Source organism: Durotheca rogersii (genome assembly GCF_024521655.1).
Source record: "Durotheca rogersii strain YMJ 92031201 chromosome Unknown GGS23scaffold_14, whole genome shotgun sequence".
Taxonomy (NCBI): Eukaryota; Fungi; Ascomycota; class Sordariomycetes; order Xylariales; family Xylariaceae; genus Durotheca; species Durotheca rogersii.
This window is the reverse complement of record NW_026251245.1, coordinates 668,447-686,452: the sequence shown is the minus strand read 5'-3', so window position 1 is coordinate 686,452 and position 18,006 is coordinate 668,447. Positions and strand designations below refer to the sequence as shown.

The window sequence follows — 18,006 nt, the reverse complement described above, 5'->3', positions numbered from 1 at the left end:
CCGCGCCTGCTCGGAGAGGTCGATCCTCAGCGGCCTGACCTGACTATACCACATTCGATGGTCTCGACCGTTGGCAGCAAGTTGTGGACACCGCCTCGTAATACCATATCGTCTATACGAGCTGGCAGGGTTACTTAAACGTTGATATTCCAACCCCCCCCTTGTCGCTGGCTTGACCAGCTGGCAATCTCGTCAATTTCTTGCCAGCATCTAGACCACTTCTCCATTGCTCCTCCGGTTTGCTGCCGCCATGAGCAACGACATCAGCCTCTCGAGGGCCTTGGGCGGCCTACGCATTGCCAACCCGGACGACGCTACGACGGGCCTGGCCCGAGACGGCGACGACGACTCCGGTGCGCCCGTTCCGACCCAGCTCTCCGCTGATTTCAGAGCATCCGGTCCCGACTCGCGTGTCGACCAAGGCCGGCCCCATGGGCCGGAACGGCCAATGGGTACGGGTGGCATGCCAGGCGACCAGCAGGGCCAACCCTCCGCGTATACTCAGAATGGGTCGTTGCCATACCAAAACGCCCCTTCTGGCCGGCCCCCTTCTGGCCTGTACGGCACCACCACCGCCGCTGAGCGGGATCAGGCTGCAAACTCTTACCATATTCTCAGAACAGAGCCCACAAGAGCACCGGCTTACCATATGCAAAGTAACCCCGACTCCAGAGCCCCTTCGGAGTATACGCCAAGCATCCCATCTCGTGAGCCCAGCCACCGGGAGCGGTCGTATAATCCGAACCGACACCTCCAGGGTGTCCCCGGGAGCGGCCCCCTCCCGCCTAGAAGAAGTTCCAAGGGCGTGGGTGGCGGTTACGCCTCGGTCCCTGGTGTCCCTGTGGTCGCCGAGCCTCGCGGGCTCGGGTCAGATGCGCCCGCGTCCCAGAGTAGCGAGGAGTGGAAGGACCGGGGGGCAGCCGTGTCCGTACGGACGGAGGTAGATGCGAACGGCAAGACGGTCATGAGATCGGTCAAGAAGGGTGTGCGGGATTTCTCTTTTGGTAGAATCTTAGGGGAGGGCTCGTACAGCACAGTATACTTTGCCACGGACCGGCAAACACTCAAGGAGTACGCGATAAAGGTTCTGGAGAAGAAGCACATCATCAAGGAGAGGAAGATCAAGTACGTCAACATTGAGAAGGACACCCTCAATCGCCTGACGGAGCATCCCGGTATCGTACGCCTCTATTACACGTTCCAGGACGAGAGCTCCCTCTACTATGTCTTGGATCTCTGCAACGGCGGCGAGCTCCTCGGCGTGCTGAAAAAGACGGGCACTTTCGACGTCGAGTGCACCAGGTTCTTCGGAGCCCAGATCCTGGATGCGATCGAGTACATGCATTCCCGGGGGGTGATCCATAGAGATCTAAAACCCGAGAACGTCCTCCTCGACGACCAACTACATGTCAAGATTACCGACTTCGGCACTGCAAGGTTGCTGAGCGATCCGAGAGCGCCGCAGCCGACCCCGAGGCTCGAGGATACGGGGACCAGCTCCCGGGGTAAGGATCAAGATGACAATCGGGCCGCGTCCTTCGTGGGCACGGCTGAGTACGTGAGCCCCGAGCTCCTTACGAATAAGAATGCCTGCAAAGCAAGCGACCTGTGGGCCTTCGGCTGCATCATCTATCAGCTCCTGGCCGGCCGGCCGCCTTTCAAGGCTGGGTCCGAGTACTTGACCTTTCAGAAAATCGTCAACCTCGAATACGAATTCCCGGCTGGATTTCCGCCGGCGGCAAGAGATTTGGTCGAGCGGTGTCTGGTTCTCGATCCCGCGAGGCGACTAACGATCGAGCATATCAAGAACCACGAATTTTTCGACGGGCAGCAGTTCGGTAAGATTTTGTGGAGGACGAAGACGCCCCGATTACGGCCATACGTGCCGCCGACGCAGGAGCCCAAGATCATTCAACTAAACGGGACGCTTAGCAGCCACCCGCCCGGCTCGTCATCTAGACCCCCGACGACGGGGAACGGCATCAACGGCTCGTCGCGGCCGCCCGGAAGGATTATCACTGACATACCTCCGCCATCCCAGCTGGACATCGAGTGGTCGCCAGTGCTGACAAAGACCAATGAGAGGATATTGCGACTCGGCGACTTGATGGTCCTGTCTGCGCCGATACCGAATAGTCCGCATGGTAAGAGCGACGAGGGACACAGAAAATTCTCTCGGTTCTTTGGCGGTAGCACGACGAAAAAGCGGCAAAGGCTAGTGATGGTCACGTCTAGCGGAAGGATCGTCCTGGCGCCGGCCGGAGGCGAAGAGAAGAAGGCGAAGTCGGAGATCTCGCTTTTAACGCCGGACTGCTCGTGGAAAAGCCAGGTGGACGCGAAGGGGCAGACAGTATGGTGTGTGGACTCGGTAGGTTCCCTTTCCTCGCTTTTCCCTTTTTTTCCTTTCTCTCTCCCGGGTGTGCTGACAGGTAGCAGGCTGGTGTCCACTACACTTTCGAGGACGTCAAGCCCCCGTCTTCCCTCGAGCCGCCCCGAGCCACGCCGGACGAGTGGCTCGACAGTTTACAGCAGGCGCGGGACTTTGCCGTCTCCTTAAATCTCACCCGCTCGTATACGAGCGACAACGCGTTTGGCGAGATGTCGTCGTCTATGTCGAGCCCGGCGAGCACCTTCGGTCCCGACGCTTACAGCGTCAATGACAGGTCTCATCGCAACCACCTGAGCAAGAGCCAAGGCAGCCTGGAGGATGCGACCAGTACGAAGCGCAACCGATTTAGCAAGCGGCAATCCAAGCAAGGGTTAGGACCGGCCTTCTAATGACGGCGTCACACCGGCCGTTTGCAAGGCATTGGCTAATGTAGTATTACCAGCCGTAGACGGCCTGATGCTCGCCCGGGTCGACACAAGCTTTCCATTCTCGTTCTATTTGTTCTCTGCGGCATGTTCTAGCGAGGCGTAGGCTTTGATAGCTTCTGGTGACCTTTCCCAAGGAGTTTCAAAACAGGACACAAAACACATGCATCGCGGGGGGGTTTCCTTGTCACCAGCCTGCTCGTCCTCCCGAGGTACATACTCGGTATCCCACTTAGATGGGTTGATTAGAAAGGGTTACATTCACATGCCTCTATACCTGACACCCCCTAATATAATATCACAGCACAGATCTCCTTGAGTGTCCCCCGGAGGCCACACGGATGGGCGAGAAGAGGGGGGAGAGGAAGACGGGAATGGGGGGGCAAGGGGGCAAAGGAGGCCGAAGGAGAATGTTGGATTCTGGTTGGTTGCAGGTGTCGATCGCAGACCTGTTGTTTAAGTAGCCAAACCGGGAGGGATGATGTTGCCACGCGGGGGGCGCGTAGACCTGTTTTTCTATAGGCAGTGGCAGCGATGGAAGAAGAGGTTGGAGAATATACAGGCGGCTAGCCCAATGCTCTCTCCAGTAGTATGTTGGTGGCGTCGGGATTCTAGAGACGACTCTGGAGGTGGTCGGATAACTCGGTCTGAAATCTGTCTACACCATGTAACCTTTGCCCTTCCAACTCCTCCCACTCCCCTTTCCTTTTCACCCCTCTGGCCGGTGGTCTGTTGTCACATATACATTGAAGTTGAGAAGTTGCGCCTACTTTGGTATGCCGTGTTGTATATAACTTTGTATGTAGCCAAGCGCTAGAAAGAGAAGAAGGAAGAAGTGCTATTATTAAACCTAGGTAGCTTATTACTCCCACTTCTCCAACCCCTTATTTCTGTACGTGTTTTGGCCGGCCGGATAGGAGGCGTCGGCTTGTGGTGTGAAGATGGTGCGACGAGGGTCGGACGGTGCCTAGAATAGCTGATAGTTACACGTACATCGAAGGCTATCAGCCTCCACCGCCACAGAGAGCGCCACAGGCATATGTGGGCCCTTAGTACTTATGGAAGGTACGCAGGCAGGTACGGAGGTTCGCTCGGCTTCTTTGGAAAAAAAAAAAAAAAGAAAAAAGAGAGAGAGAGAGATTATTATTTAATAAAAAAAAAGAGCAATAAAGCGCCAAGCCGGCTCATCCTCGAAACCAGAAATTGTGGTCTCCGATCCGGACATAGCGCGACGAGGCGGAGGCGCGTTCTCAATCAACGACCACCCAAAACTCCCGTCGCAAACCAGCAACTCGGGTCCACGGTCGCCTCCTCCCACACGCCATCACCTAACGCGGTCGTCGCATTGTTTGGATGCCCGCCCGTCGGTCAGAGCCAGCTGGTCCGTTCATCCGGTGACTTGCAATCGACTGACAGACGCGTCCGTGTCGGTCCACCAAATACGTCCTTCCATCGGCTCGCTACCCCCTCCTGGGATCGTCAGCCCGCTGTTTCGACTGCGACAGAACCAGCCAGAAACGGGGCGAAGAGGAAGAAGAAGAAGAAGAACAGAGAAGGACGAGGTAGAGAGGAGCAGGCCGAAGGAGGTCGCCGCGGGTTTGGCTGCCGCTGCCTGACGACTCGACTGCTTTGCCAGGCCTACTACGTGCCGTCGTATCGCCATCGTCATCACCGCCATCGTCATCACCGCCATTGCCGTCCTCGTCGCCATCATCATCGACATCATCATCATACGTACACGCACTACACGCACTACACGCACCATACGCATTACACGCATTAAACGCGCTACGTGCTACATGGGCTTGTGTCCGGCCAGCTCACCAGATAGCATCGCATTCTGTTAGATTGCATTCCTTTTTGGCCGACGCGTCACATCCACCCCTCGAGGCCTTCGGCGAAATACACACGCATACTTGGGCGATCGCACCGCACCTCGCTGCGGAACCGTCGAGATGCAGGCCAGCTACCGCCCTTACCCGCCGCAACAGGTGCCCCTGCAGCAGCAGCCGCGGACTCCCCATTCAGGTGGGCAGAGACGAGGCGGAATCGGTATGTAGTATCACTCTCGACGTTCCTCCTCTTTTTCTTCCCCTATCCTGTACTCGTCGCCCATATAGATGCCCTATGCTCCGTATACCCGTGCCCATATACCCGTACATAGCACCGCATATACACATGGCACAGGTACAGGCTCAGACGCGCGAGAGAGACGCCCCAGCGACTGCATACTGCGTACACCACGCTACGTACATATATGCCTACATGCATACCCACATATACCCACATGCATACCCACATGCACACTAGACATATATATGCGCATATACGCTGTATATATACACATATCCACAACACACATACCCATATATATGCACGGATATACACATATGACGTCCACCCGCTCCGGCCTTGCCTGTTGTTGATGTGCGTGTCTATCGTCGGCATCGTCATCGTCATCACCATCCTCAGTACCAACACCGCCACCACTACCACTACCACTACCACCACTACTACCACCACCACCACCACCACACCATTGCTACCATCACCACCACTGCTACCACCACCGCCCCATGCATCCCCTTCCCTTCTGCCTCTTTCCCTCTTCTATCGACTCCCCTCCAGCCATGTGGTGCAATTTGTTGGCGACCCCAGCGGGACGGCCCAAACCCACCCCACACGCCTTCGCGCAGCTCCACCGACCATTAGCCCATTCTCACCTCGCCAGCCCACCCATCGTACATATACATACACGTACCCATACACGCGCCAGACACGCCAGGCCTTGCTAGACACGCACCGGATACACCTGGGCTGCTACTCGAGCAGGGGTATGGGCGCACAAGTACCATGGCGAGGAGGTACCGTGCAGATATTCCCTCTCCTACATATGTGCACACGGATCCCCCTACCGTTTCCTCACTCTTTTCCTCGCCGTCCTGTGCCTCCTCCCCACCCTTAGCGTAGTGTCCGATCCCGTCCTCGACCCGACCAAGCCTCAACTTCTCCTCCCCGCCAGAATCGCAGAGATTTCTAACCTTGCCATCGCGAGACAGGCCCCATGATGTCGTCCGGCCCCCATCACCAGGTGCCCTTGACCCAAACCCAGATCGCGCAGCAGCAGCAGACCGCCGCCATGCAAGTCGAGATGGCGAAGCGCCGGAGTCGCAAGCCCACCGACAAGAACCTCCCCGATAACGTCGACGACTGTACCGTCGGCGACATGGCCACGAGGTATCGCGATCTTCGGGACTTTGAGCGGCGGCTGGACGCCACCATGACGCGCAAGCGCCTGGATATTGTCGACTCAGTCAACCGGAGCGTCAAGGTGCGTTTTTTTTAACTTTTCAATGGGTCCAGGATGGGGCCGTGAGCGGGGGGAGCGATTTTAAGCCGACTGACGGTGGGGCGTAGCGGTGGAAAACCCTGCGAATCTGGATCACCAACACGGCCGAGGACCAAGTCTGGCAGGGTAACGGCCTCAACGTCGACACCTTCGATTTCAGCTCCAACCTCGAGCCCAACTACCGCGTCAAGATCGAGGGGCGGCTGCTGGACGACGACGACGACCTCGACCAGGACGACGATAGCGAGGATGCGAGGGGCAGGTCCGACGACCCCAACCGCATGGACGAGGACCCGAAACCGAAGGCGGCTAGGGTGTCCAAGTACAGGTTCTCCCATTTCTTCAAGGCCCTGAGCGTCGACTTCCCCAGCAACCGCAAGGGCATCGACCCGCCCGTCGAATGGAAGAAGCCCGAACGTGCCGGCCCTTCGTCGAACCTCTCCGCCGCGGCCGACTTCGACGAGCTCACGTTCAAGCGCAGCGGAGACGAGAATATTAATATTACTATCCATCTCTACCGCCACGAAGAGCCGGAGCGGTACGCTGTGACCCCAGAGCTCGAGGACATCGTCGACATGTCGGAGGCGACGCGCCAGGAGATCGTGATGGGCATTTGGGAGTACATCAAGCTGATGGGGCTACAAGAGGACGAGGAGAAGCGCAATTTCCGCTGCGACGACCTCCTGAGGAAGGTAAGAGTTTTTTTTTTTTCTCCCCCCGAAAAGGAGCAGAAGAAAGTAGGCAGAGCCGACTGTGTGGCTAATCGAGCAATGTAGGCGTTTAATATCGAGACGGGCTCGATTCCTAAACTACACGAATACATCACGCCGCATCTGAAGCCTCTCCCGCCGGTTCGGCTACCGTACACCATCCGGCTGGATGAGGATTTCCACAAGGACCCTCAGCCTACCGTTTACGACGTCCGCGTCGCCGTCGACGATCCGCTGCGCGAGAAGATGCTTTCGTTCCTCAGCAATGCAGGCTACGCCAATATGCTCAAGGAAGTGGCCTCTCTCGACGACCAGCTAGCGATCATCGTTCAGGCGATCCACGTATCAAAGGCCAAGCACGCATTCCTGAAATCGATGAGCGAGGATCCGGCCACGTTCGTGAGGGATTGGTTGAGCTCCCAGAAGCGGGACCTCGACGTGATCATGGGAGAAGCCATGAGAGGCGAGGGCGAAGACGCGACGGGTGACGAGTGGAGGAAGGGTGGGAAAGATAGCATCTGGTCCACCATCAACGCTCGCGAGAGCGTCACGGTCATGCTGTCTAAGCAGCCGGCTCGCCCACAACGGTGAAAGGGCGCCGCCGCTGCGGCTTAGAGAGCGGACGAAGACGGGTGCGCAAGCAGGAGGAACGGATATGGGTAGCGGTCCGGAACGGCGCACGGCGTGTGTAGGTTATGTCGGCATCGCTTCGACTCTCACAATCTTACCTCCCCCTACACGGATATTTCGGCCTTTAGTATATCACAGGAAGTTGCAATTCTCGTTGGTAGACGGTACTAGTGTGTGTCCCGGAGGCAAGACAGGTTCCGGTCTCGAGAAGAGAGAGGGGTTCGAGCCGTAGGTCTGACATGTGTGTGGCAATGAATGGAGACGATCATTGCCGAGAGCGTTTCCGGGCGACAAAGCACCGGCGCTGTCGTGGCGCCCGACGGTTGACGGAGAGGTGACGATGTATTATTATGCGTGGGCTAAATGTAATCTACTCGAGACGGTTCGATCGGCCTTTGCGGTCTTAACGCCGACGACTCGCAGAGCAGGGCATGTCCGTGATATATTCCCGTGTGTGCATGTGGAGGTGAGTTGTCTACACGATTGGTCTCTCTCTCTCTCTATATATATGATATAAAGGCCGCTCGCTACCTGTCCTGCCGGGTGTCTGTCCCATCTACCCCTCTTCCTCCCCTGACTCGCAACGCAGGTAGGCCAAGGTGATAATCAACACCATCACCACCGCTACTACTACCACTACTACCTATCCACCTACTATTACCACTACTAGTAGTGCTACACCACCACCGTTCCTGCTCTTCCGCATCACATCCATACCCGGGTCAACACTCGGCTCCGCGCATCCGGCTCACATCCCGGCGTCGCCGACCCGGGGAAAAAAAAAGAGGTTAGAAAGCAAACGCGGCGCGCAGCGATGGCATCCGTCTTCCAGCCGGGCAACACGGCGGTGATCACGGGCGGGGCGTCGGGGATCGGGCGGGCGCTGGCGCGGCGGTGCGCGGCGCGCCACGGGATGCGGGTGCTGGTGGTGGACTGGGCGGTGCCGGGGACGGCGGCCGAGGGCGCGCAGGAGCAGGAGCAGGAGCAGGAGCAGGGGCAGGAGGCGGCGATAGCGGCGGCGGTGGTCGCGCCGGAGCCCAACGACGACGACGAGGAGCCGCCACTGCCGCCCGGCAGCGTCTCCGCCGTCCGGGCCGACGTGAGCAAGCCCGAGGACTGGGCCCGCGTGCGGGACAGGGTCGAGAGGGAGTTTGGTGGTAGGCCCGGGCCCCCCCTTCTCTTTCTCCTTTCTCTCACCTTCTCACCTCCCACACCCGCACACCCCCGGGACCCGGCGCTAACCAAGCCTCAGGCCAGATCAACCTCCTCGCGCTGAACGCAGGCGTGGGCGCGGCGTCGTCGTTCGGGGGCACGGGGCTGAGCGCGGCGTTCCGGCGCGTCTTCGACGCGAACGTGTTCGGGGTCGTCGAGGGGCTCGAAGCACTCCTACCGCTCGTGCGCGCGCGCGCGGCGGCGGCGGCGGCGGCGGGCGCGCCCGACGACGACGACTACCAGGCCGCGCTCGTCCTCACCGGCTCCAAGCAGGGCATCACGAACCCGCCCGGCAGCCCCGCCTACAACGCCAGCAAGGCCGCCGTCAAGGCCGTCGCCGAGCAGCTCAGCTACGAGCTGCGCGGGCTCGCTGGGGTCGGCGTGCACCTGCTGGTGCCGGGGTAAGTGGTTTTTTTTTTCTCTTTGCGCTGCGCAGCGGAGCTGACCCCCGCCGCAAAGCTGGACCTGGACGAAGCTCGCGGGCGCGGGCGCCCCCGGCGCCGCCCGCCCGCCCCCCGGCACCGGCCCCTGGGCCCCCGCCCAGGTCGCCGCGTTCCTCGAGGAGCGCGTGCGCGCCCGCCGGTTCTGGGTCCTCTGCCCGGACTACGACGTCAGCGAGGAGGTCGACCGCAAGCGGATGCTGGTGAGTTGTCTTCCCCCCCCCCTCTTTTCGGCAAGTTCTGCTCCCGTCGGATGCGCGCTGACCGGAGACCAACCACGCCCGTCGCTAGTGGACCGCCGACGACGCTGTCAAGGGCCGCCCGCCGCTGAGCCGCTGGCGCGACGAGTACAAGGACGAGTTCGCCGCGTGGATGGCCAAGGACTTGTGAGCCTGCTGCTCGGCCCGCCCGCTCGGCTTCCGGCCGGGGTCGCGGTGGAAGGAGGTGGAGACGTAGGTTTAGGGGCGAGTCGCCCGCGGCCGCCCACGGCTCGCCGGAGGGGGGAGGGGAAGGGAAGGGAGGCGACGGCGTGGTCTCCCCCTCAGGGGATAGGTACGGCTGCTGTGTCTAGCTACAAGGTCCTCCCGAAAATACGCAGTAGTTTCTTGTCGTGACTGTCGCCGTCGCCGCGGCGTGTCTGCGCACGAACGCTGGTCCCTGTCGCATGGTGATGCCGACGGACAGGCCCTGGTGCTTCCGATGGCGTGCGAGCATGTATCCCATGTCCCGAGTCCCACGAAAGGGGGCAGTCCCACCCACGCGTGCGTACGTGCCCGAGACACTATGAACCGGGGCCTGGCTTGCCGAACCGGGGAATGTATATGAACACGCCACTCTGCGACCGCGCGGACTGTGCTGTGTGGAGGACCTACCAGGGATAGGGGCGGGAGACGTGCCACAGAAGCTGATAAACAATAGGGGGAGAGGGGGACGGGAGTTCGACTTCGTTGCGATCGGATCCCCGTCCCCCGTTAGCATAACCTGAACGCCTAGCTACATGCACATGATGCTTGCCATGATGGCTGCTGTGTACGTCTACTTCTCGTCCTCGACATCTGACCCTCAAAAAAAAAAAAAAAAAACAAATATACATGCGAATATCCCTGTATACCCTATTCCTCCTACCCGGTATCATGTGGTGGCCTCTTCGCCCCCCTTTCTTGATACTACCTATCCTCTCCCCAAATTCCCATCCTCCTCCTCCTCCCTCCTCACCTCTCCCAGCCCCACCGCCGGCTACGAGAGCTGCCGCGCCGGCGGGACGGGGGTCGGAGACATGTTGCGGATCTGCTTGATGAGGAACTCGCGCTCGTCGATGAACTGCTCGTCGTCGGTGCGGTCCTCGAGGAAGTGCGACAGGAAGTTGAGCAGCTTGTCGCGGTTCATGAGCAGGATTTTCTGCACGGCGACCGACTTGTGGGGGTTGGCCACGAAGACCTTGAACACGTGGAAGCCCTCGTACTGCACCATCTTGCGGTCGCTGCGCAGCAGGTTCATGCAGATCTTGAGGTGCTCGCCGCGGTCGACGTACGCCGTCATCACGTTGTAGTTGGACCGGTCCAGCAGTATCTCGCCGAGCAGCTTGATCGACTGCCGCTTCGTCACGTAGCTGTTCGACTGCACGAGCACGTGGTTGTACCGGTCGAAGAAGAGCTCGAAGTTGATCGAGAGATACCGCGGCACGAGCTCTTTGTGCTTCGTCAGGAGTTCCTACACGAGGGGCCGAGGGGGGGAGGCGCACACGCGCACGGGCGCGCGCGCCAAAGTTGGCAGGGTTAGTTCTTCGTCGCAACGCGTCTCGAAAAGTGTCGCCACGGTGTGAGGCTTACCCTGAATGTGGTAAAGGCGTCGGCGGCAACCTCGAACGAGCTCTTGTCGATCCAGTCGAAGAAGCGCCAGAACACGCCGTTACCGCTCTGGGGCCGCTCCCTGTCGATGGCCGTCACCCCCTTCAGGCTCGAGCCCGGCACCTCGCCGTCGTCGTAGAGCAGGATGGCGGCGGCGGCCTCGCTCTTCAGTACCTCGCGTAGCACGGTGCCGGCGGGCGTCGCGCTCTCCTTGTGGTCATATCCCCGGCAAAGCTCCAGCAGCACCTGGGGCTTATTGTTGACCACGTAACTGAGCGCGACGGGGTCGGTCTTGGGCGACGCGGTCGGAGGCCGGAATCGGAAGACGTAGGAGAATATGACCTGGACGTCTTTGCGGGACTCGAAGGGGAGGCGGTGCAGGTTCTGGGCGAGCAGGAGGAGCATGTCCTCCTCGATCAACCCCGTAACGAGCTGATACACCTGCTCGGGACTACTCTCGGCTTCTGCGACGACGGAGGCTTGCTTAGTATGGGGTTTCTAGAGGCCTGGGGGTGGGTGCCAACGGTGGAATCGGGGATGCGCCCCCCCCCCCCCCCCCCCCTCCCCCGGAAGAAGGAGCGGAAGCGCTGGGGGGTGGCAGGCGTAGGAATACCTACCTGGCGTCCCTTGGAGGATGAGCTTCATCTGGTTGAGCACCCTGGCTAGTTCTTCGGCCTAGAAGACGGATTGTCAGCTGCGCGCACGTCACCCATCGTATTAGCATCCGCACGGCGAGATTGTCGCGTGCTTTGTATGTAGCTGGTTTCTTTGCCCTTTCCTCTCTATCTCTCCCTCTTACCTTTGCGGGGCCGCCGGCGCCGTCGAGCTTGAATACATGCTCCCGCGCTTGCTTGGGCAGGTCGATGGTGTTCGTCCTGGTCCTGGTCCTGGAGAATAGGAACGACATGGCTGCAGCTGGCTATCGGCGCTGCCCATCCGTCGGTAGCGGCGTGGGAAGAGAGTCGGAACTATGGGCGGTAGGGCTCGATCGAGGGCGGACGTGCGTGCTCGATTTCCCGTGTATAGGGGCGTGCGTGAAGTTGCGTCTTGTGCTGGCTCGCCGGCCTCCTGTTATTCACGCGTATGGGCTACGCCGTAGATAGGTAGGTAGGTAGGGAGGTAGGTGGTATGTATGTAGGTAGGTGGGTGGGTGGGAAGGTTCTTCGTTTCTGCTCTTTTTATCCTGGGGTCGCCTCTCGCCTACTCGGTGGGAGACGTCGTCATCGTCCCGTTCCTTGGCTGGCAATACCCGCTGTCGCTATCCCGAAAGGCTTGGGGGTTGTCTCCCTCTGCCCGCTGCCATGCGCCGACGGTGGTTGCTCTGTTGCTGGCTGCTGTTTATCGTAAATCCGGGGGATCGGGATGTTTATTTACGGGGGGTCCATGTCGGTCCTGGTCAGCCCGCTGCCATGGCCTGTCCTTGGTCCCGCCCGCGGTGATATCCTTAGTTATAGCAGGCCGCCCCCTGTAGAGGGCGCCTATCACTGCCCAGTACACGCTATCTGGTGCCGCAACCGCCAGGGTTATGGCGTGGTCGATGTACCGAATGTATGGCTCGCAGACGTGATGGGTACATCCGCCGTAGGGCATTCGTTTAGTGGGTTAGGTACCACCTAGCGCCTATCTCCGGCGTGCTCGGCCACCTCCCCCTTGCCCATGCACGGCTGGATTTCTGGGTCAATGCAACGTTAGATTATGTGGATATCAAGCTTCTATGTAAATATCTGTCTAAGGCGTCGCAGGTATGCAGTCCATCATCCATCCACCTAGATATAGACCTACTGCACGTGTATAGGCCTACTAGATAGGTAGATGCTCGGTCCTCCCAATGCTATGCTATGCTATTGCGCCCTGTTAGGTTATGGAATGAATATGTGCGCGCGTATGACACGCGAGACACGAGAGCTCCCCGTCACCGCCCCCGCTTTGACGCCTTCTGTTGGGTTGTATGAGCCCGGGCATGTCCCAAGGGGAGCGCGCATTCTCCAGATTCGCGAGCGAGGCGGACCACTTACAACGAAACACTCTTTGAGCCTCAGAAACTCGGCGAGGCACTTGTCCTTGTGGACCGAGTTGTAGTCTGCCACAACGCATTTCCCATACACGGCCGCCTATCGAGGGCAGTTAGCTGCCGTGCTCTGCGACTTGGGAGAGGGAACACAACCTCGGCGGAGCACTGGGAGGCTGCCGTCGCGAATTTCTGAATCGGCCGCGGGCGGGGTGGCATTTCCTCGAATGGATGTCCTGGTGCAGCCGAGCTTAAGCCTTTTTCCGCGGATTGATAGGATTTCGCAAGTCTCGTCAAATGTTGACCTGTTGCTCGACAGGACGAATGCTTCCTACGGCTTCTCTTCAACTGACAAGATTTCTAAACACGCCTTAGTAGGTACCTAATTACCTCCTCACCTCCCGTCCGTATTACTATAGGAGGTACGTATGCCATTATCCCGTATGCAAGATTGGTAGATAAGCGCTTCTCGGAAGCACCTCCTAATATGGTTAGATACATCACTGTGCGCCGCGGGTGATTGGCAGAAGGGGGTGGTAGTTGCGGTAACCACAGTGCATCCCGCACCGGCCGGTCCCGCTCATATTTACAATGGACATGGATGGGATGCTGAATACATGCATATGCACATATTAAGTAGGCGGTACGGGCATATTTCCATAACCCGAGTTAGGTTCCCGGTGCGTCGCGCAACGGAGCGTCCGAGCGGAGATCCATTTGTCGGCGGAACGTCGACCTCTATTACCTGCGTACGCGCAGCGCGACACACCCTCCCTTGTCGACTCCTCCCAGTCCAGCCAGCTAATCCTGCCTGTGTAGAAGTCCAGCTACCCAGGTAACCTGGTCTAGCTATCGCTCTCTTCTGCTAAACACCAAAGAAAAAAAAACCCCCCCGATATTCAATTCCCTACCGCCATACCCAATCAACCAAGTCGCGAAGCATCCAGGTCTCAGTGGCGCGTGCTACCCATTCGCAAGACATTCACCATTCGCCTACTCTTCACCACCTTCGCCGATCCGTACGAAACATATCCTCCTTTTCTCTCTCTCTCGCTCGCTCGCGTCCAACTCCTCCACGCGCTTCCGATGATGCGCGTCGATTGGTGTCCGACTTGCGCTTAACCACCCCTGCCTTCGCCGGTACGCGAACGACATCTCGAGCAAGACCATGCGCAGCCTCACGATTGCTGTGACTGTGACGTGGTCGCTGCTGTTTCATCATGGCCCTCTCACCTAGCCGTCCGTCGCCCGCCGCTTCCACTCCCTTCGACAAATCATCTTCTCGCGACTCCGTGCCTTATTACAGCGCCATGGCCCCGTCCTCGTCTGGCTCGTCCCCCCAAGGCCCCGCCATAGATCACCGCGACTATACGGATGCTGGTAAGCTCGTCCTCTTCTGCCCTCCGTCGCTGTCGCCGCAGCTTCGGGCGTCCCTGACCTTGACGCTTCATTGCAGATATCGCCATCCTCCACAATATTGTGACCCGAGCTGAGGCCATCCTGTCCGAACTCACGCCTTCTTCCCGCCTGCCGACCCATGCCTTGTTCAAGGCCTATGACGAGGTTCTCCCCGAGTATGGTATCGACCCGGACGACGACCAGCACCTCAGTAAGATTGTGTTCCTGGTTGGCGGGGTCAAGAACGCGAATTCGCTCCAGGAGAAGTTCAGAACTGCCATGTCTCGCCTTGGCGTCACCCTGCAGATGGACCAACCCCAAATACCGGGAAGCGATGCCGGCGATGCTTACGCCAACTCGGCGTACACATCTGACGGCTTTTCTGTTGCTAGCGACGCGGTAGGTGCTGGTATCGTCCCTCGGAGAGGTCCGCATCCACAACCGCCTAAAATCACGAATGGCGGGTACGCCGAATCTACTACCGACGAAGCCAGTGGTGAATGGATTGCTTCCGAGGATCGCGAAGGCCGAGATTATGACGAGTTTGGCGGAGACGCGTTCAATGGCGACGCTGCCGCCAACCTCTCCCGGATCGAACAGCACCTCGAAAGCAGCGCTATCGCTTTCCGTAAGAAGCACCACAACAAGTTTTCTACCGTCGCCACCTTTCGATATTGGCAGAAGAGGTCTAGTTTCATCGACAATTTGTGTGGGCAGTTCGAAGCCGCTCGCCAGGCTGACTTGGAGGAAGAGGCCGAGGCAAAATTGGAAGCATGGAGAGCCATCGCGGCCGAGGTTGACGTGGTGCCGCTGGAGGCTATACCATCCAATGTGTACTCGAAGCGAATCGAGGATATTGCCGTGCGCGCCCACGAGATCCACGTGGCCAAGACCGCTTTTCGGCGCTGGCGGGTATGTGCTAGAGGAGAGAGTCGGAAGCCTCGCCGGACGGGCGAGGACTCCGAGGATCCCTTTGAGCGCGTCGCCGCAAAGGCGCACAAGAATCTGATGTTGTCGCGCGCCTTCGTGAAATGGTCTAATAGGCTCGAAGAGGAGTCGAAGAAGGCACAGATGGCCACCCAAGTCTATGAACAAAACTTGAAATCTAAAGCGTTCGGCGTTCGCCGCCCCCTTGACGAAGTCGCTTGCGCCGACGAGGCTCGCAATGCTCCCTCCGGCGCACCACCTACTGGTCCCGCGGTATCCAGCGACGCCCCTCGAATTATTCCCAACCATGACGACCCGGAAAGCAATATTCCTTCCGTCCAACCTACCGCCCCACCCTCCCTCGCAATCCGCCCTCGCCAAGATGACACCCCCGAGGCGCCCGCGGAAAGCAACGTCGCTGCCGGAGACGATGGCGGCGACCCGGACGACGAGGTAGACGAGAAGACTCTCCTCGCGCGACGCCATATCCTCCGCATGCGTTTCTACGATGCTTGGGAGAGGTACACGGCGGACAACGTGAACAGGGTGAGGAGTTTCAAGTCGGAGCAACAAGAGCAGCGCATTGCTCACACCATCCCCATCTGGCGCTCCCAGGCCGAGCACGTTTCCCAGGAACAAGAGGTGCTGAGGCTGAACGCGGAAAGGGTAAACTACTGCCACAATGCCGGACGAATGCTGCATACATGGCGACAGAGGATCCAAGAGGACGTGCAAGGACAGGACGAACTCCTAGAAAGCTACGCGGCCCGGGCCAATTTCTATTACAAGGCCACCAAGTGCCTGCCTTTTTGGCGGGGTGAAACCGGCCAGGTTTTCAAACAGCAGGAAATTCTCAAGCTGTATGCCGATCGCGCCAATTATTATCATAGCGCTACGAAAGTGCTCCCTATATGGAGAATGCAGACGCAGAAGGTGACCGAATACGAAGAACAGAGGCTCGTCCGCTATGCCCGGCGAGCCAACTACTATTACCGGGCTCGGACAACGCTATTGACGTGGCACCGTCTTGCTAAGCAAAGGCGCAAGGAGAGGTTGAAAGACGCGCACTTGGAAACTCGCCGTCTGGTGAAGAAAGGGATGGGCCTGCGGTGCATCGCACAATGGCGCGAGAAACTGCAGCCAAGCCTTGAACGATACGACACGATGGATGCGATCCTCGAAGATGTCTTCGCGGACCAGGAATGGCGACGGACCGCCGACGCCTTCGGCGCGTGGCACGAGACGGCGCAGCAGCGGGATGAAATGAACCTCATGAGCGACACGATGGTTAAAGAGAAGGTGCTCGGAAGATGGAGGGGACGGTCTGCCCACCACAGACGAGCACGTGCCGAAGCCATGGAGCACTGGAAACAAGTAGCCGTGCCTCGAGCGCTGAAGAACTGGAATCTCCGCTCTCTCCAGGTGCCGAATCGGCCAGTGATGGTCGCGAACGCGCTGGAGAAGAGGGACCGGAGGCTGGTGCGCGCGAGCTTTGACAGTTGGCACAGCCTCGCGGTAGACAACCTGGTTCCGGTCGAGCTTTCCGGCGGTGGTTACGGAGGCGTGAATCAAATAATAATAGATGCTCGACATCAAGCATCGCTAAACCGAGCGCGAGGTCTGCTGGACCACTGGCGGATGGCGGCGGCACGAAATAGGAGAGAAACGACCCAGGAAGAGGTCTACGCGCCGACGCCGGGGAGACCACACATCTTCCTGGGGACCCTCGGTAGCAGGGAGACGACTACGCCGCTGGCGCCGGTGCCCAGCCGAACCTGGCGGGCTAGCGAGACGGCGACGAGGGGGCTGGGGCCCGGAGCGAGAGCGAGCCGGATCGGCCGCACCGGGAGGAACCTCAGGGTGTCGTGGGCACAGTGAATATCGGGGCTTCGATAGCATTTCGTGGGCGTTGGCGGGTCGACTTGGCTAGAACGGCGGGTGAATTCTCTCTTTTTATTTATATTTTCCTTATCCACTCTAAGAGCATGGGATATGGCGTGGAATTCGTGTTGGTTTGCATACGGAGAGGGAGATCGGTGATACCCAGTTAGTTGGTTGGCTCAAGCCGCGGAATGATGTCGAGGATACCCCCCGATCGTGATCATAGAATAGGTATATACGTATATATATATATATATACGTTACTTGCATATTACCCACATGACTATCGCTGTGAATCTCAGTATAGTGTGATAGCGCAATACCGTGATAGGCGATGTGCGTCAAGAGGGGGTTATTCTTATATGCATACACGTAGGCAGCTGTAGGACCCGCTTCACGTCATGTTGCAGTCGCAAACCGACGCGAAGTTGCCGGGCAGGTGCAGCAGCAGGAGCGAGCATCTGATTTCGGCACGGAGGTGAAGCCATCCATCCAACGCCTTTTTTTATTTATTTCCTTTTCTATTTCGACACGGCATCGCCCTCCTCCCTCCTCCCTCCCACAGACCTGGTTAGCTCTACAACACGAAGGCACAGCAGGTATGGAGAATCAGACCAACCTTGGGCCTCACTAGAGCCAGCTATTCCTCGATCCCTTATCCCCGACGCCTCTGCGGTAATTAGACTAATCCGGGTTTGGTACACGCAGACGCCTCTGTCAAATCAATCCATTGTCACTGTCGTCGCCGTCTCTCCGCCGTCCCTCCTCTCCATCACCACCGATACCGCAC

The 18,006-nt window shown here is 58.8% G+C and overlaps 5 protein-coding genes across 5 annotated transcripts; 3 read left to right on the top strand and 2 right to left on the bottom strand.

The window, feature by feature from the left end:
- Positions 1–250: 250 nt before the first annotated feature.
- On the top strand, positions 251–7,464 carry GGS23DRAFT_605830 (uncharacterized protein; the record flags this gene model as incomplete). The annotated part of the gene is made up of 8 exons (XM_051519820.1): positions 251–758; positions 873–1,882; positions 2,150–2,368; positions 2,437–2,759; positions 3,888–3,891; positions 5,870–6,145; positions 6,232–6,855; positions 6,940–7,464. The coding sequence occupies 8 exons, from the start codon at positions 251–253 to the stop codon at positions 7,462–7,464; spliced, it is 3,489 nt and encodes a 1,162-aa protein (XP_051370963.1).
- Positions 7,465–8,169: 705 nt separating this feature from the next.
- On the top strand, positions 8,170–9,849 carry GGS23DRAFT_114667 (NAD(P)-binding protein). The gene is made up of 4 exons (XM_051511025.1): positions 8,170–8,660; positions 8,756–9,116; positions 9,175–9,358; positions 9,447–9,849. Exons 1-4 carry the CDS (start codon positions 8,318–8,320, stop codon positions 9,543–9,545), a joined length of 987 nt encoding a protein of 328 aa, XP_051370962.1. The 5' UTR covers positions 8,170–8,317; the 3' UTR covers positions 9,546–9,849.
- Positions 9,850–10,262: 413 nt separating this feature from the next.
- On the bottom strand, positions 10,263–12,019 carry GGS23DRAFT_114651 (Mo25-like protein). Its single transcript, XM_051511024.1, has 4 exons — positions 11,802–12,019; positions 11,620–11,677; positions 10,985–11,466; positions 10,263–10,865 (listed from the first exon to the last, which is right to left on the bottom strand). The coding sequence occupies exons 1-4, from the start codon at positions 11,907–11,909 to the stop codon at positions 10,392–10,394; spliced, it is 1,122 nt and encodes a 373-aa protein (XP_051370961.1). The 5' UTR covers positions 11,910–12,019; the 3' UTR covers positions 10,263–10,391.
- Positions 12,020–12,818: 799 nt separating this feature from the next.
- GGS23DRAFT_114622 (uncharacterized protein) lies at positions 12,819–13,729 on the bottom strand. Its single transcript, XM_051511023.1, has 3 exons — positions 13,167–13,729; positions 13,018–13,113; positions 12,819–12,938 (listed from the first exon to the last, which is right to left on the bottom strand). The coding sequence occupies exons 1-3, from the start codon at positions 13,227–13,229 to the stop codon at positions 12,915–12,917; spliced, it is 183 nt and encodes a 60-aa protein (XP_051370960.1). The 5' UTR covers positions 13,230–13,729; the 3' UTR covers positions 12,819–12,914.
- GGS23DRAFT_114616 (uncharacterized protein) lies at positions 13,569–17,263 on the top strand. Its single transcript, XM_051511022.1, has 3 exons — positions 13,569–13,653; positions 13,830–14,390; positions 14,467–17,263. Exons 2-3 carry the CDS (start codon positions 14,231–14,233, stop codon positions 17,211–17,213), a joined length of 2,907 nt encoding a protein of 968 aa, XP_051370959.1. The 5' UTR covers positions 13,569–13,653; positions 13,830–14,230; the 3' UTR covers positions 17,214–17,263.
- The last annotated feature ends 743 nt before the right edge of the window (positions 17,264–18,006 follow it).

Bases quoted from the DNA above. Each gene is read 5' to 3' on its own strand.
- GGS23DRAFT_114651 (XM_051511024.1), bottom strand. From the start codon at position 11,909: ATGTCGTTCCTATTCTCCAGGACCAGGACCAGGACGAACACCATCGAC. The intron at 11,678-11,801 runs GTAAGAGGGAGA...TCCGTCTTCTAG, and splicing joins GCGCCGGCGGCCCCGCAAAG to GCCGAAGAACTAGCCAGGGT. The intron at 11,467-11,619 runs GTAGGTATTCCT...CCGTCGTCGCAG, and splicing joins CATCCTCCAAGGGACGCCAG to AAGCCGAGAGTAGTCCCGAG.
- GGS23DRAFT_114622 (XM_051511023.1), bottom strand. From the start codon at position 13,229: ATGCCACCCCGCCCGCGGCCGATTCAGAAATTCGCGACGGCAGCCTCC. The intron at 13,114-13,166 runs GTTGTGTTCCCT...TGCCCTCGATAG, and splicing joins CCTCCCAGTGCTCCGCCGAG to GCGGCCGTGTATGGGAAATG. The intron at 12,939-13,017 runs GTAAGTGGTCCG...ACAACCCAACAG, and splicing joins GGCTCAAAGAGTGTTTCGTT to AAGGCGTCAAAGCGGGGGCG.
- GGS23DRAFT_114667 (XM_051511025.1), top strand. From the start codon at position 8,318: ATGGCATCCGTCTTCCAGCCGGGCAACACGGCGGTGATCACGGGCGGG. The intron at 8,661-8,755 runs GTAGGCCCGGGC...ACCAAGCCTCAG, and splicing joins GGTCGAGAGGGAGTTTGGTG to GCCAGATCAACCTCCTCGCG. The intron at 9,117-9,174 runs GTAAGTGGTTTT...CCCGCCGCAAAG, and splicing joins GTGCACCTGCTGGTGCCGGG to CTGGACCTGGACGAAGCTCG.
- GGS23DRAFT_114616 (XM_051511022.1), top strand. From the start codon at position 14,231: ATGGCCCTCTCACCTAGCCGTCCGTCGCCCGCCGCTTCCACTCCCTTC. The intron at 14,391-14,466 runs GTAAGCTCGTCC...GCTTCATTGCAG, and splicing joins CCGCGACTATACGGATGCTG to ATATCGCCATCCTCCACAAT.